General features: G+C 37.5%; 2 protein-coding genes across 6 annotated transcripts; one reads left to right on the forward strand and one right to left on the reverse strand.

The window, feature by feature from the left end:
• Positions 1-2063: 2063 nt before the first annotated feature.
• LOC120000451 lies at positions 2064-2919 on the forward strand. The gene has a single exon (XM_038848539.1). It carries the CDS (start codon positions 2160-2162, stop codon positions 2718-2720), a length of 561 nt encoding a protein of 186 aa, XP_038704467.1. The 5' UTR covers positions 2064-2159; the 3' UTR covers positions 2721-2919.
• A 334-nt stretch (positions 2920-3253) lies between these two features.
• On the reverse strand, positions 3254-15674 carry LOC120000429 (stearoyl-[acyl-carrier-protein] 9-desaturase, chloroplastic-like). Of its 5 annotated transcripts, none has more exons than XM_038848511.1 (14): positions 14194-15674; positions 13217-13316; positions 12332-12479; positions 12129-12252; positions 11515-11867; positions 11103-11417; positions 10701-10782; positions 10485-10622; positions 9695-10108; positions 9327-9464; positions 8691-8736; positions 8565-8601; positions 4626-5130; positions 3254-4106 (listed from the first exon to the last, which is right to left on the reverse strand). In XM_038848511.1, exons 1-14 carry the CDS (start codon positions 14662-14664, stop codon positions 3546-3548), a joined length of 3432 nt encoding a protein of 1143 aa, XP_038704439.1. In that variant the 5' UTR covers positions 14665-15674; the 3' UTR covers positions 3254-3545. The 5 variants fall into 5 exon arrangements, with proteins under 5 accessions (XP_038704439.1, XP_038704438.1, XP_038704442.1 ...); XM_038848510.1 differs by having other exon boundaries at positions 8565-8613; positions 14194-15673; XM_038848514.1 differs by lacking the exons at positions 8565-8601; positions 9695-10108; positions 10485-10622; ... (5 more) ...; positions 13217-13316; positions 14194-15674 and having other exon boundaries at positions 9327-9411.
• Positions 15675-17077: the final 1403 nt, after the last annotated feature.

Below are 17077 nucleotides of genomic sequence, written 5' to 3' on the forward strand. Positions count from 1 at the left end.
GATTATTATACCAAACCTAAAATAAGTGCGTCACGAACGTGGTTTAGGTGGACATTTCTCTTATTCTTTTTTAGTTTTTTATATACATGAACAAATAACAATAATTTTTATAAAAAAAAAACAATAATTATAATTTATTCAAAACAATTAGAGTAGGGAAAAAGTTTTGGGGATACCTGCTAGCTACTGCTAGATTATGAAATCTCATGGATAGCATAAATCTAATTAGGAAAAACAAAATTTGTGTGATTTTTTTAATACATGTTGATGTTCATGTGCAGAGCTAATTCGTAAATATTAATTTCATTGCATTTTTTTATAAGAATTTGTAGTCATTATGTTTCTTTCAATTGTACCATATGTGATACGTAAATACGTAGAAATTTCATATAAAAACTCGAGATGAGAATCAAACTCGTAATCTTGACAATTAAGAATTGATTCCTATTTTTTAAAAGCAATTATTCATTAAGTAACATAAATCGTCAAATCTTGAATACTAGCTAAACCAACCAAATGTAAAATTGGAGATTTTCAATTGTGAATAATTTAGAATTTTAATCTGTGAAATTTATTATTCATCCAGCTAAACCTTAAGACTCCGTTTGGATCTTCGTATAGGATAGTATAATTTTGCTATCCAATGTATAAGTTAATCATTGAATAAGTGGATGTCTAATTTAATCATATTTAATGTTTGAAAAAAAAACTGATATTAGGCTTGTATAATACAATTCTTAGACAATACAATGTTTGGTTGATTGTTAAACAAAATGATAGTATAAGATATGGGGTAATATGTTTGAACTACCCCCAACTAAAACAATTAGTATTTTTTAATTATTTTGCTATTTTATCAATTTTTATGAAAAATTAAAGATAAAAAAATAATTAGTATTTTTTAATTATTTTGTTATTTTATCAATTTTTATGAAAAAATAAAGATAAAAAATAGTTAGATTTTTGTGGGTAGTGTGGCTAAATTTTTTAAGAGTAGTGTATAAAATGGTAAGTGGCTAGGGTTTGTTTTTTTAAGAGGGTATTTTATCATTTGTCATGTTATCTCTTATCCTATATGCTCGCTACTAGGGATTGCAACAGGGAGGGGCGACCATGAAAATTACAAAATTAAATTGCACATCATAGAATTCAAACTTGAGACTTCCAGATAAAAGAGTAATGAATTAACCAACAAATCAAAGCTACTTTCATGTTACACTTGCCAACTAATTAAATTATTATCTTTACATACCACTTATTATAGTTTTAATAAATAAATATTTTTCTATATTATGTTACATATATATATATATGAATATCTATAGCGGGGCGGGGCGGGGCGGGGGATCGGGGCGGGTCGGGTCCGAAGGCATATCCGCCCCTCCCCGTAGCGGGTTGAGATTTTTTGCCCCGTCCTCGCCCCGCACAAGCCTTGGGTCTGAGAAAATCCGCGGGGGTCGAGTCGGGGACAAATTATCATCCCTACTCATTACGTATAAAATTAAAACGAGTTTGATATGTTTTAATATTATACGACCTGCATCATATAAGAGCCTCATTATGTATAAAGTTAAACACCTGATAATTTCATTAAACGATAATTTTATACTATACGGAGTCTTATCCTCTGTTCCAAACGGATGCTAAAACTCTATTATACTTATTGTGCTAGAGTCTACAGTTTGCCTTACAAAAAATTAAAAACCATCATAATGCAAAAATTTTAATACAAATTGCTTTATCTAATTCAAGTCCCCCTGCCATGGGGGAATATAAATAACTGAATAATTTGTAGTGGACACACGTTATTATAAGTAGAATCTACGCCATTTGATCTGATCTGCCAATCCACCAAAAAGGATCTAGCGGGCCATACCTGGTCTGATGGAATCCTATGTGTGTGTATGGAAGAAGACTCGAGCACTGCATAAAGTGGGGCCTTCAAAGTCGTATATTCAAAAGCAAAACTAGCCGTTGCCATCATTCCTCTCCAACGGTCATATTTTCGCGTGACCCTTAGTCCTCTCCTCTCCCTTATATAATTCTACACTCCAGTGTCATACTTACCTGCCAAACCCATCCGTCTCTGAATCCAATTTTCTTTTCACATACCCCGATAAAGAAATTCCCAAATTTGACCAAGAAAAGAAGAAATCGAGATGGGTTTGTCTCTAAGATCCTCCATTGATGGCTCTCCATCGCACTACCGAACACACAAGGTGTTCCTCTACTGCAACTACATTCTCTTGGGTGCAGCCTCCAGTTGCATCTTCTTGACCCTTTCTCTTCGATTGGTGCCATCAATCATTGGCTTCTTCTTTATTCTCCTCCACATCACCACCATCGCGGGGGCTGTCTCTGGCTGTATCGCAGCATCCTCGGGGACTGGCAGATGGTATGCAGCTCACATGGTAACTACTGTGCTGACAGCGATATTCCAAGGGTCTGTATCCGTGCTGATCTTCACCAGGAGTGGAGATTTCCTTGGGAATTTGAAGTCCTATGTGAGGGAAGAGGACGGTGTGGTGATTTTGAGGCTGGCTGGTGGCTTGTGTGTGGTGATATTTTGCTTGGAGTGGGTGGTTCTCACACTCGCATTCTTCTTGAAGTACTATTCTTATGTTGAAGGCGATGTTAGTGGTGGCAATGCCGTGAAGAGGAGTGCCAAGGTGCAGCAAGATGAGGATTTGAAGGACTGGCCATGGCCTTTCCAAGTCTAATAATTTTCTTCTCTGCTATACCTGCCATATATTACTGTTTCTACATTCAATTTATTTGTTTATTTGGGTTGGGGCTTTGAGAGAGACTCTGTATGTACGCTTTATTGATCTTTCATGCGGGGATGCTGAGTTTTTACAGTAATTTGTACTTAAAACATGCTATGCTATTTATTATATATTAAATAGCTTTATTATCATACTTGGTCATTCTCTCTTGCTCTGTATTCTCCGGCGCCAATCATTTACTTGAGCTCAACCTTCTCTCTTGTTCATCTTACTATTGCAAAGAAACCGTCAAACTTTTTAAGCAGCGCCTTCTCACTTGATGGAGAGCACAGCTGCATTTGAACCACGAGACATTGAAAAGCTTAAGAGACCATGGGCCGCTGACGAGATTCCGTTGGCATTATTGACAAGTAAAGAAACATGAGAGATTTAAAAAAAGTTTTAAGGAGGCAAATTATGTTTGTAGTTACTGGTAAGATCAAAGTTCAGCTACGATTTCTCAGAGTCATAAAATTAGAGAGGATGCAAGCTATTAACACTCTAACAATTTATTTATAGATTAAAAAAAAGCAATAAAAGCTGGGATGATACACGTTTTAAAGCAACACAAGCTGTTTCTAGTTTTCTGAGGCTGAAAGAAGAGAACAAGAAAAACATTATGGTTTTGTCCTTGGTTGTCAATATATGTCTACAACTCTTAAACAAGACACAAGTACCATCCCAATGTCGCCATACGGAGGAATTGAAACGAGACCAATTGGGTTGGTCCATGAGATGCGACAGGCAGCAGCAGGCAACATACTTTGACTTGATTCAGCACTAAACATTCAATTCTCTACCGAAAATCCAGCTGAATGGCACAGTGGATGCTTGTTTTGACCTTCCCTGAGCTCTCTCCTCCAGCCTTCTAATCCTTGGGGTCAATCCACAAACAAAATCTTGAGCTTTCCGTCCCTCCCCAGATAGACTTGTCAGCTTCTCTATGTTCCATCTTCCCACCAGAAATTCCAAAATATCAGCATAGTCCTTTGCAGTATAGACCCCAACCCGTTGGGCAATGGCTGAAAAATGTTCAAAAAGCTTATCATCCTGGCCATCATACATCAAGTGAGCTGGCATAGAGATTTTTTTCCTCATCATGTCAGCTAAAGCCAACACAGTGCAATCGGGATCAATCTCAAAGAGTTTCTCCACAATCTTGGTGTAGGCAGTTTCATGGCGTTTCTCATCAGCGGCAATGGTGCCACATATCTGTGCCAGCTTTACATCCCCATGCTCCTTAGCTAGCCTGGCTGTGTTCCCATGTGAGATGAAGGTTGCCCTCTCTTGAAATGAAGTATAGATGAAACCAAGGTAGGGATTGTTTTCCGTCTTAGGATCCTGAAGAACCACGCAGAGAGAATTATATGATCAACTAATTAGAAATGATGCAACTTTTTGAAATAAAGGAATTTACAATTTTATAGTTGCTTTGAATTGTAAAAATTGTGATTAGCATATAGATGCCATATAGAAATTCTATCATGTACCCAATACAGCATTGATGAGAAAAGGGCAGTAGCTGGGAAAAGATTTGATGCAGGGAATGTGTAGAAACCAAAGTGGCTTAAAATAAAGTCAATAGTGGAGGTTTCGGTAGAACCAGATACTAAACATACCCTATTTCTTTTAGGACACTACAAGATTTTAAACATTTTGTGCAGTTAACATTTTCAAAGGTTGCATTCAAGAGACAGGTCATCGTGGTTCCAAGTTGAACCATGTAATTACTAAAGGGCACTTATATTTAGAAGCGCTCTACTCGCATGAAACTGATTTTACCAGTCTCGATTTTACTGAAAGTACCTAACTTTAAAAATGAGATAAAGAAATTAACGAGAGAAGGGCAAAAGATCTCACCATTCCCGACCCTATCAGATACTGAATTGTCTTCTCGATTTGCTTCATGTCAACCCGTCCAGAAAGGTAAAGATACTTGTTGAGAAGGTCACCATGTCTATTCTCTTCAGCAGTCCATGCCCTTGTCCAGATAGCCCAAGAAGTAGGGCTTGCACCAGTCTCGTCTCGAACTCCATCCAGAGTGTTGAGCATTGTTTGATAAGTGGGAAGCGCTTCTTCTGTGATCATATCTCCCACCAAGACAACAAAGTAGTCATCAGGGAGTCCCTTTGCTCTTTCCCTCAACTCCTTGACTTGCTCGAAGAATCCATCTGACTCCGGTACAGGCAGAAAGTCTTGAGGTTGCCAACATTTCTCAACAGGCTTCAGGTGCACCAAGATGTTACTCTCAGCCCAATCCTCCAAGGATTTGAAGATCTCTACCTTCTCCGTTGGCATGGAATGAGACACTTGAACATGTACCTCTCGGGGAGGCAAATAAGGCATCTTCAAAGTGTCAATCACTCTATAACCAATAAAGGAAATTAAGTAAATAATAAGCAACTGAAATGGACAATGCAACTGACACATGGCAGATTCTAAAGTCCCTATATCGGTTTAGGAAGGAAAAATCTCCTCTGGGATCAGGATGGATAGACCAATACATTCCGCTCATACCAGGCACCATGTTCAAGAGCAGAACATAAATTCATAAATTAGAGTATACCATCAGATTTGGACAATGGTAGCAGTAAGAGGCAAAAACATGTAGAGAAATTAAGATAATGCACACAGATTCAACTGCAGAAAGTCATCGTCTCCTTCCCACATCCATTCTCCAATAACTTTCATTTATGAAATAGACAGAAATCATAGCAATATGCTATCATAGCATATTACAAGAAGAATGTTCTAGCCATATTCCCTTTTTATTAGGGGAGGAGGCGGGGAATAGGGGATGAACTGTAGATAGTACAAACCACAAACCATATTCACTAAGCAACGAGAAAATTAACAATATACTATTCTTTGACCTTAACAAAAGTTTCTATATGCAATTTCAATGAGAGCATAATATACCGGCATTTTTTAGGTCAAACAATAAGCCCATGATCACCTCAGTGCCACCTTGGTACCTTTTATTTCTAATAACTTTGTAAATATAGACAGTCTTTGGAAGAGGATATGTGGGTATGTATTTATTTATTTATTGAAACAGCGAGTGAGGGAGCTTTCTATTGGTACGATGGCAAGGAAAATGGTGAAAACATGTCAGAAGAAGAAACACAACTAAACTAGGCCAACCACCAACATCGAGAAAACAGAGGTCAAAGATTCAGCTACCAAATACCTAGATAATAACCAAGCTCATCAAAGCCAGATTATGATAAATGCTGGAATATAGACAAAGTTTAAACAAATAAATAAAACTTGTATTCATGACTATCAAACCATCTGGGCAAATATTAATATCACAATAGAAAGAACAAACAAATAAACAAGGTTGCAGGGAATGAATGAAAATGTATACACCGGCCTCACAACCGGTTTTCACCAGAAACCAGTTACAAATTCGAGAAGACAAAAATATACTAAACCGACAGAATTTTTCCCAAACAGTGTAATTCAATTTCAATGGTATCTGGTAGGAGAAGTTCTTTGAAGGAAGCAAGGGATTCTTTTGGAGATGTAGAAACCAGTATGCCTTTTTCAAAGACAGAAAACATTCACATTTTGTCATCTGCTTTTTTCTGTCTCCTTTCTTTCTCTTCTAGAATAGCAGTCAAAGACAGAGAATTACATAGATCAACATATATAAGAGAAATCAGATAAATCTCAAAAACATCAAACCCAGTCCTAGTCCTGGAAGAAAAAGACGCAACAAATTTACACCAAAATAGAAGAAAATAAGCGTAAAAAAATTCATGATTTTTTTTTTAAAAAATGAGAACAGGAAACAGTCAACCCGCAGCACCTAGTTTTAAGAGAATAAGTTAACCCAGAAAATCTGACCTAACCCTACCAGTTACAATAACATAATTTATTCATGCATGGGGTCGAAACCTAAAAAAACAAGCATAAGCTCCATAGGCAATCAATCTACAGGAAGGCAATTAGCATAATATTATATCCACACGGTGCAAATTTCCGATATATAGTTTTCTATTCCCAACAAACATACAAAGCACTCATAAACTACTTCGGAGGGAAAAAAATTCACGCATTAAGGATTCTAGAATGATCACATCGAAAATTTTAAACTTTGATTTCAAATTTTTCAAAGATTAAGGCAGATAAGTGCATAATAACCATCTCTGGCAACAAGTAGACAATGCCACATTGACCAAAGGAAAAACAAGCGATCGAAAAGCCTTGTCCACAAAAATCCAGTAAGTTTCCAGCACAAACCCAATGAATTCGAACGAAAAGACAAAAAGCAACTCACAAACAAACACCAGAAACAGAAACCCAGATCCATACAATCACAAAGGAGTTGTATTTTCCAATAGCAATAAACAGAGACAGAGTCAGTGCTTCTATCGCTGTCAGAAGAAATGCTACCGAGACCCACGCATGCATAAAAATTTTTAAAAAAAAAGAAAAAAAAGAAAGCAATGAATTTTTCTACATGAAGAGAAGAAAGTTGCGATTAATCAATAAAAAATAGTCCGTGTTGAGCAAATTGGATAACAGATATGGAAATACGGGAAGACAAGAAGCCATTTTACAGGAGAACAATGTAGAAGCGAAAAAGGTGGAACAATCAAGCACGAAGGAAAGGTGATCAAGAGAATGAAATGATCGATGAAATACAGAAGAGCAATGGAAGGAATGACTCACTTAGTGGGAGTGGATTGCAGAGAGGAGGCCATGAAGACTCTGTTAGGAGATATGAGACGGGAGGATGATGAAGATGATGGTGAAGACGGGAAGGTAGGTGGATTGAACTTCAATGCCATTTCCGTGTCTCCTTGTTTTCCTTTCTTTCTCTTCACAGAAACACACAGATAGAGAGAAAGAGAGAAGGAGATTGTCTCTCTCTTTGGTATAAGCAGAAGTAGAGATACGACAGAAGGCGAAGACAGAGGTGTACCAAAGTGATGCCAGGGAGAGCGAGACAGCGAACGGGCGAAGTCTACAACATATATACTAATAGTAATAAACACGCTTGATCCAAAAAAGGCCATTCATTTCTAGCTTTATTACATATTTGCCAATCTCATACAGTCAGTATTTTATTGATTTATTTATTTTCTCTGTCTATTTTGTTTTCTGATGTAAAAATTGAATAAATGACACGATCATATATGTAAGGCGGTTTACTCAAATCTTTCGATCACATGTATGTATGTATGCATGCATGCATGTATATATGAAATGTTTTGAAAAAACAAACAAACAATTAAAAAGAAGAAGAAGAGGAAATACCGAACGAGTGAGTTAAAAAAGGGGAAAAACAGCGGCAAAGGGATTGATTGATTAAAAGGAAACGGGGTGGGTGAGGGGGTGCATTGTTTTTGTTTTCTCGTCGGCAAAGAGGGAAACCACCGCTGATGGGATTTTGTGTATTTATGACGCTGAGTATTCTTCCTAACGTCGGTGAAGCGGTGCTTAAATTCAGTTTGGTTTGACACCAATTAAGGTTAAGGTCTCCAACCTAATTCAATGCAACCATTGGCAAATGACAATACCATTTCATAATGTCATATTCCTACTACCCTCCCAATATTTAAAAGCCTACTCTTCTTACAATAGTAACTCTCAGAGGTTGCATGCGGCGGGCATTTTAGATTACACCAAACGATATGGGGAAAAGGCAGCTGTGATGTAAGCAAAAACAAAACACGTTATGGATTATTGTATGTGCAAATCTGTTCTCGAACACCACAATTGGCTTTCTGAGATGGTCGTGGAGAGGTTTCATGGGCGTTATTACTTCTATCAGCAGGAGGCAAGCACCTTTTTGAGAAAAATGAAGCAATACTTTTACTTTTCTCTCCACTCTTCTCTGCAAATCAAAAATACACCATACATATCTTAAAACAAAAGGACTTGCATAGCTTACACAATAATTCCAAATATTACCTGGCGAAATTGACTTGCCAAACTTTTCCGCAATTTCTTTCTTCACCTGCATAAACAAACACATGATGTAGAAACCAAAACTTGATTAATATCCACAATCAGAGCATATATATGCCTTCAGCGCTAATGAGATAAAGCGCTTGCAAATTTCCAGTACTACAAATAGCAAGCACAAGAAATTCTATTTCCAAACAGGAAATGTAGTAAAGAAATGTCATGTGTAATGGAAGAACAGAGAATGATGTCTTGAAGGAAGGAAGCACATCAATTTACACAACTCATCTCTTTACCAATCCGGGCCCTTCTCCTTCATAGTTGTCATATGTAAACAGTGCACCGACTTCATGGCTCCAAAAATTTCACGGGTGGTCTTGATAAAATTTATAACCATATTGTCATGTTCGACCATATTCCAAATTTGTCTACACAAAGCAATGTGCATCAGCGACTCTTTTGGAGCTTGCTGTCCATGTATCGCCAGAAATACGTACCATAGATGCATATAACCCATATTCCTACACAGTATCTTTACTAATTATGGGTTTCCGCTGGAAGTGATTGTGAAAATACCATAAGCACATAGGGAGTATCGACATTGTCAAAGAAGAAATTATAACTCGAAAATAAATGACAAACCTGCCAGCGGTTCTCTGTGAATTCTGATATCTCACGCACTTTATTTCTTAATTGAGTTTTTGGGACTGAAGGGAATTTCTGTTGCAAGGATTCTACAACTTTATTGATACTCTGTGAGCATGCATGAATGGCAGACACCTGAAGATCAGCAAGATGATTGTCAGTAAAAAAGCAAAATATATTCTGGCGCTAGAAAAAAAAAAGGAATTTCGGAACATATAGTGCTATCATCAATTCCTGGGATTTTGTAATAACAAAAATACCCAAAGAATTGACAAAGCATTTTTCAATCTTGGTTGACCAAAAACATGTAAGAAATCTAAGGATGCCCACTGATTTAAACCCTTCTATTCAGATGCACAACTTACAAACGTAGGCATATCCGAATCTGGTAGAGAATCCATAGTGGAAATTGTGACAGTGCCATCCTTTCCATTTGATGGACAAGCATCTTGATCCTCGGCTTGCATGTTGTCCACTGATATCTCCACATGTGGGCCAGTTGGAAATGGACGCACAGTCAAAGCTTGCAAAAAAGCCCGTTCGAGTTTAAAATTACCACATAGATCTTCAGCAGCTAACAATGGGGCCTTCTCATGCATCAAATTTAATATAAAAAGGGGTCGGCTTTTCCGAAGTGCATGCTCAGTTAAATTGTTTAGATGTTTCTGTTGTTGAAGCAATGCACAAAAATCCAGTGTCTTCCAATCTTCCACATGAGTAGGTGAACTTTGGGGTTCCTCAATTGAAGACTCAGACTCCATTTTGTCAGCTTGTACCCCCTGCAAATAGAGGGTCAGCCAGTTTCACAAGCAAGCAGGTCAAGTAGCTCCAATAGTTTGTCAAATGGCAGATACATGGGATGTGGTTCTTTCATTTCCTTGCCTGGATGAACGATGCATTTGGCTTCTCCAAAATGCAAAGTGACATGACAGGAGCATAAAAGCAGTTACAACTTACACGTGATTGAGGCCCATAAATCAATGGACCAAAATGAAGTGAATGGCAGAGAGAGTACCCCAGTTCTAGTATATCAAATATATTATTGAACGCCTTTTGCATTCGCTAGTTACTGAATGCATCATACTCAACTAAAGGAGAAAGCACAAATACATAAACTCAGGCTTCAACAAAAGTCCAAGAATCTCATTTTCGTACCTCATTTTCTGAGAGATAGCCATCAGGCACGAAAAATCCATCTTCACTTTCATCTTCATCATTGCCTTTTGGGAGTCCTTCCTCTAAATTGTCTTCGCAATCTTTTTCACAATCAGAGAGGCTTTCACCTGGTTCCTCCTAAAAAATGGGAACTTCTTTAGGATATCATCATAAAAATGTTCAATTTCAGTTAGAATTGTACTACTCAAATGATACCTCTTCCCATTCCTCATCGCTATCAACATCATAATCCATGTCTGGGTCCTTCCTTAAAGGGTGGCGTGCTCCAACAACACGACTGAGAAAAATTCATACATAAATCATCAATCAGGCATTCCAAGCCATGCATACCTGCCTCTAGGCGGTGCTAAAGACAAGGATTGACTATAATAAGGAAGAAAGAAGAGAAGAACAAATTATTAGTTGAGACACGCCAACCGAAAATTCTTCCTGTAAAAGAAATTTAGGATATAAATGGCATAACGTAGATGAGAAAGTCGATAAACAGACGATTTTGCTTAAATCGAGTGCCCTGATCCTTTAACATACTTTAACCAAAGGGAAAAAAGACACAAGAAAAATTGGATTCTTCATGTGTTCTTTTGCTTTTCAACTCACCTTTTGCGCCGCCAAACACCATAAAATGCTGGTCTACAGCTTTTATCAAACTGCAACAATTGCTTCCTTATACTGTACTTTCGAACCTCAGGAGAACAAGCTATGTCAGTAAGGCATGATCCACCATCAGGAGTCTGCTCTCCCCATCCATTTTCGAGCTTCTCCACTCTCAAGCCATAGTCACAAGATAGTCTATTAGTAGTTAGCTTCAGTTCTTCATATAATTTGGTTTTTGGCTTCTGGCGCATGCCCCAGCGTTGTTTCTTGTTTGAACGAATGGAATGACCTAAATGGCGCCAAGAAGATACATGTAACCTGTAAAGTGGAACAATATTAGCTCACTAAACTTTTTTTTTCTTTATTTTCTTCATGGAGGAAAGTAACCTAAAAAGTTGAGGGCAACCAAACCTACTTGCGGGTATCATGAGTGGTAATCTCATTATTTGAAGAAAGAGCATGGTCCATTGACAAAGTTACTGAATTGGAAATATATTCACGGTTTTTGCTCAAAGAATCAGTCAAATTAGCTTTGCTTGAAGGGTGGTCATTTTGACCTGGCGAATTAGTTTTGCTTCGTTTAAGAAAGCATTCCATCATTGAAGCTTGCTTTTGAATGGCAACTTTCCTTTTCAGTTCAGCTTCTTCCTTCTCACGACGTCGTTGACTTCTTTCAGCATCTCCCAGCTGTTTCTTTGTTTCAGACTCATCCTTTTCTCGACGTGTCTCGTTTTTTTCTGCCTCACGCAATTGCTTCAGCTTCTTCTCCTGAAACAAGTTGAAAGATCCATATAAACATGACATTGAAGAAGTTTAGTTAAATTTGCTCTCTAGTGAATCTGGCCCCACTAAATCAACAAGATAATAAATGTATTCATGCATCCATATCTCAAACACTCATCGTGATTCATCATGCAGAACAACCAAGCTGTATCTCCTTCCCAAAAAGATTAAAAGGTTTCTTTTTTCAGTTTTTTTATCACTTAATTGACACAACATTAGATAAAAATGTATAAGTTCTACACTTACACTCTGCAACTTCTCCTTCCTCAGTTCATGCTTCATCCTCTTTTTCTCCTTCTCAGCTTCTCGCGTCTCTTTTTTCAGCTGCTCCACTAGTAATTTCTCTTCTGGCTTTACTTCCTTCTCAGCACTACAGCCGCGAATCACCAAAATTCAGATAATACATAAAACTTACAGCAAGGAAGAGTAAAGCCATACCAAATACATACATTTCTGCATTACTCTTCTGTAACATGCCATCCACCACCGAACGAATCTGTGCCTCACTCAACACTTTTGCAAGCTTCTCCATTGCATTCATCAAACATTTTTCATAAGTTTGATCACTCTCTGACTTTTGTAACGCAGCTATCATCCCTAAAATGGCTCACAAAAATCAGTAACCCATTTATTAAGAAGAAATAAATCGAAATCATATATATTGATTGATGAAAATTTGCACACGCTGCATGACTCTTGACTACAACTACTACATATTTCTCATAGTTGAACAAACCACCATCCACAGAGATAAAAACAATGCCCAAAACATATGAAACACCCATAGGGAGATAATCAGGCAGCTAAAGTTAATTTGTTCTAGTTTTCATTGGTGGTAAGTATGTAGACCATCCAATATGTGAGAAAATCATTGAAAAAATCACACCACCTAAAGTACAATGCCCCCAGGTACAGACAAGGGCAGGCGGTATGCAAGCCTACCCCGATAATGTGAAGATGTCATTTCCCAAATTAGAACACTTGAGCACTAGTTTAGGTTTCAATGAAGCAACTCAACCACAACAAGGCTCATCCTTTTTACGTAGGAAAAGTGAATCACTGACGAGCCTTTATTCCTAACAATCAATTATTAGAGCAAAAAGTTAATTAATGCAAAAATCAACCTTTTGCAGTAGGTAAGCTTCCCAATAATTCCATAACTAAATAAACAGGATTGATATTAAAATGACTCCTAGAAGTAAGAAAAATATACAACTAAGAAAAATTAAATTAAAAGAAGAAATGAAAATTATTAGTTTTTCACTAATTATGACTTGAACTGAAAGTAATGAGCAACTAATATCAGCAGTACATTTTTAAAAACGAGTACAGACCAGAAACAGCGTTAATCCTCTCACATATCTTTTTCCGGCAAGTGCGCCGAATTCTCAGTGCAGCACGTACAGATGTAGGCATCAACTTTACATCCCTTGTCTAAAAAATTAGCAAAGAATGAGTTATGAAAACACCAAAAACAAACTGATTGGTTTACCATAAACATTGCACAGCAAAAATCAAGTACATATAAGGAATGAAGCAACTTCAGAAAATGCAAAGATAAAACTTAAAAGTTAATGTTTGATGTGATAATTGATACAAAAACAACCAACTCAATTGAGGAACCATGAATATTCAATGAGTGCAACATATAAAAATTGAAAATAACATGTCCAGACGACACAGACGATAGGCAATCAAATTTAGTCCAATAGACATCTTTTATCTTTAAAAAAGAATTAAATGTAACATATTCTACGACGATATAAATGCAAGTACAACATACAAAACATAATCGTCTAGAATCTAGCAATTCCAAATGCAGTGCAACATACATGAAAAAAAAACCATAAGCTGACAAACAGTGTTAATGCATTTCAATTGCCAAAAAAACTTGTAAAGATGTCAGTCCCGGACCAAATCTGCTAACGCGATCAGATAATACACGACAATCTTATGTAAAATTCACCCAACTACATCAAATAGACACCTCCCAACATCAGAATAATCATGCTGAAGACAATTTCCAAGAAAGCAAAACAAAAGAATCTGTCAGAATTCATACTAGAAGCATCTCATCATGATAATCCAAGAAAGGGAAGTATATAAACTAAGTGCAATTAATGCAAAAAAAAAGAAAAAAAGACGAGCAGTAATTAGAGATGCCCAATAAACACAAACAGTAATGAGAAAGCACTGATTATGCGACAACTAAAGGACCAGTAGAAACACCACTCAATTGCGTCGATTAAAACACACCCGTTAACGAAACTCGGAAAATCACGAAATTAAACAAAACCCATAAATCAACTACCTCCCAACACCAGAGGCACGCCTCCGTCTCGTCTTCTAGAATATCCGCATCAGCCTTGAGCACTCCATACGCCAACCTCTGCCCCACATAAAGCACCGACGTCTTCACCTTGGCGATGGTCACAATCCCATCTCCCAACCTCTCACTTACCTTCCCAAGGATCTCCTCCGACAACCTAGAGTAGGCGTCACACCTCTCATGCAACAGCTTCGCAACCATGGCGTTGAGTGAGCCACCGTCACCCAACTCCAACTCCAACCTTTTCTCCAACATAATTTCTCTGTAAGACCTAAAAAGCCCCTCGATCTCCTTCTGATACGCCTCGATTTGCGACTCCTTCTGTTGAGAAGTCAGTTTGCAGGCCAAAGCTGGTCTTTTTCGTTTTAGTGAGCGCTTGGGCTGGCCCTGGGCTTTAGTTTTGACGTCCTTCAAATCATCGTCTACTTCGATTGTAGTCATCATCTCTGCCATATCCTACAGAATCAAACTCGAAAACCCTACAAAAGATCACCGATCTGGAAACGGGAGAAGGACGTCGTTTGAGGGATCTGGAGGGCTCCAATTAGAGGATTAAGAGATGAAAAATGATAATCAAAAGGATCAAAGAGCCCTCACCTAGCCTTTCTCGTCGCACTTATTGGGTTTTGAGCGACGTTCTATTTCCATATTTTCTCTCTCAAAAGAAAAAGGGTTTTAATTCTCCCGCCAAAAGATGAGTGGATTTCCCATTTGGCTCGAAGGGGTGTTTATTTGGCGCCTTTTGATTTTGAAGCGAGAGTTCATTCCCTGCGGGCATGTGAGGAAGGATGTCAACAGCTTCGAGCCACGTGTCCGTCTTTGTTAGGTAAAAGTATCATTGAGAAGGCAGGCCCGCGTGAACGACGGAGCCCGTATACAGAAGGTGGTGGGCTGGTGGCTGTAGCCTCAAATCCTCAAAATATCGTCAAAAAAACTCATTCACAACACACCCCAACGTCCTTATCAGATAAGATTCAAATCCTTTTAACATTGGCCTTATATTTTCGTTCATCTTCCAAAAATCAACCAAAACTCTCGATTCACCTTCATCTTCCTTACCATACTGGCAAACAAGGCCTGCCATGTTGGCAAGTACAAGATCGGCTCTTACTCTTCAAAAAAGCAAAGGTAGGAATATGCTTGAAAATCTTTATTCTTTATTTGCCCACAGATCTACTGAAGGAAGGAAGCCAGGAAGCCTCATAGATTTCATGACAAAGATCTCAAGTATGGGAAGGCTGCAACACAAGAATCTTGTTATTTCATTCTCGGGTCTTCGTCTATTTCATTAAAAAAGTGTGTTCTTTTTGTGTTTTGTTCTTTCTCTACTCAAGCTTGTTTTTTGTTAGGAATATGTTGTTTAGAATTGCTTGGTCATTGCAAGCTTGTTGAGGGATCTATCTTTTCAAGCGAACATCGCATACAATCGTTCTCCATAGCTCAAGCTCAACTTCAAAAGTGTTGATGGTGGTGCTGCCATGGTTGATATAGGGTTTGAACTTGGGGTGTAAGTGGTATTTTCTTGAAAAATATTAAAAAGAGGTACATTACGTAAGGTTATATTTTTAAATGGGGTGTGAAAAAAATGGGATATAGTTAGTTAATTTTGGGGTTCATACAAAGCTGATCAAGATAGAAAGCGGCCCATAAGGGGAATTAGTAGGCCCAGGTACTTAATTAGGAATTAGGACACCTCGCTCGAGTAGTAGAGTAGATATTACATTAATTAATAACCAAACGGAAGAGGGCGGGATTCTTAATTAGTTCGTAACATAAATACAACTTAACTAATAATAAACACTGATTAAGGGTGCCAGAGGAAGTGGTAATTTTAACAGCAGCTGCAGCTGACAAATTAGATACAAACTAAGATTAGCTTAATTAATTTTAATTAGTATTAGAGTCGATGTTATTTCTTAATTTGTCATCATGGATTGATGGATGGTAGCTAGCAATAGCCAATAACATATGCATTTATATAGAATGGAGAATAATTAACGCCTTCTTCCACCCGATTCATTGTTTATTTGGTCGTCTAAAAGTCGTACAGCGCAGCGAAGTCTCTGGTATGGAAATTATGACGGCAACCAGGTGCGTACACAATTTGTCTTCCCAATGGACGAAACAAAAAATATATATATATATGTGAAAACAAACAGATGAATCCCCACCGTCGGTCCTCTTCTTCCTTTTTTTCTAAAAGAAAAGTGGTTAATTTTAATTATGTAACATCATCTTCTACTTCTTCCTTTTTCTAGAAAAAAAAAAAAAGTGGTCTTCTTTTCTGGAGGTCATATGAGTAGTCTCTCATTTTGGAGGTACATATAACATATACGTAGTCTTATGAAAAGTGGTTAATTTTAATTATGTAACATCATCTTCTACTTCTTCCTTTTTATAGAAAAAAAAAAAAAGTGGTCTTCTTTTCTGGAGGTCATATGAGTAGTCTCTCATTTTGGAGGGCTTGAAATTGCTTTCCAAGTCAAAATAGAAAATGGGCTGGTAGCCTCTACCTAGTTGCCTAGTTTTATTTAAGATGTCGTTTAATTTGCGGAATTACATTTTTGAGAATATTAAATTTTCTTTTAATTGCCACTAATTATTATGTTTGATTAGTGGAAACCTTGAAATTTAAAATTCCTAGGAAGCATGAGTCCTAACTCATTCCCTTTCCTCCCAAAAAAAAGAGAAATCCTTGAAATTCTCACTTAATTTTAATTAAATACTTATAATGTGTTTTTGAAAAATCAAATCTTGACGAGTAATAGTTGTCTGACGTGCATCCTCTCCCATTCCCATCTCTAAATTTGCAAACCAAACGAGTCCTAAGTGTAGTACTTTAGTGATGGACGTGGCCTCATTCAAT

This window comes from Tripterygium wilfordii, chromosome 6 (assembly GCF_013401445.1).
Source record: "Tripterygium wilfordii isolate XIE 37 chromosome 6, ASM1340144v1, whole genome shotgun sequence".
Lineage (NCBI taxonomy): Eukaryota > Viridiplantae > Streptophyta > Magnoliopsida > Celastrales > Celastraceae > Tripterygium > Tripterygium wilfordii.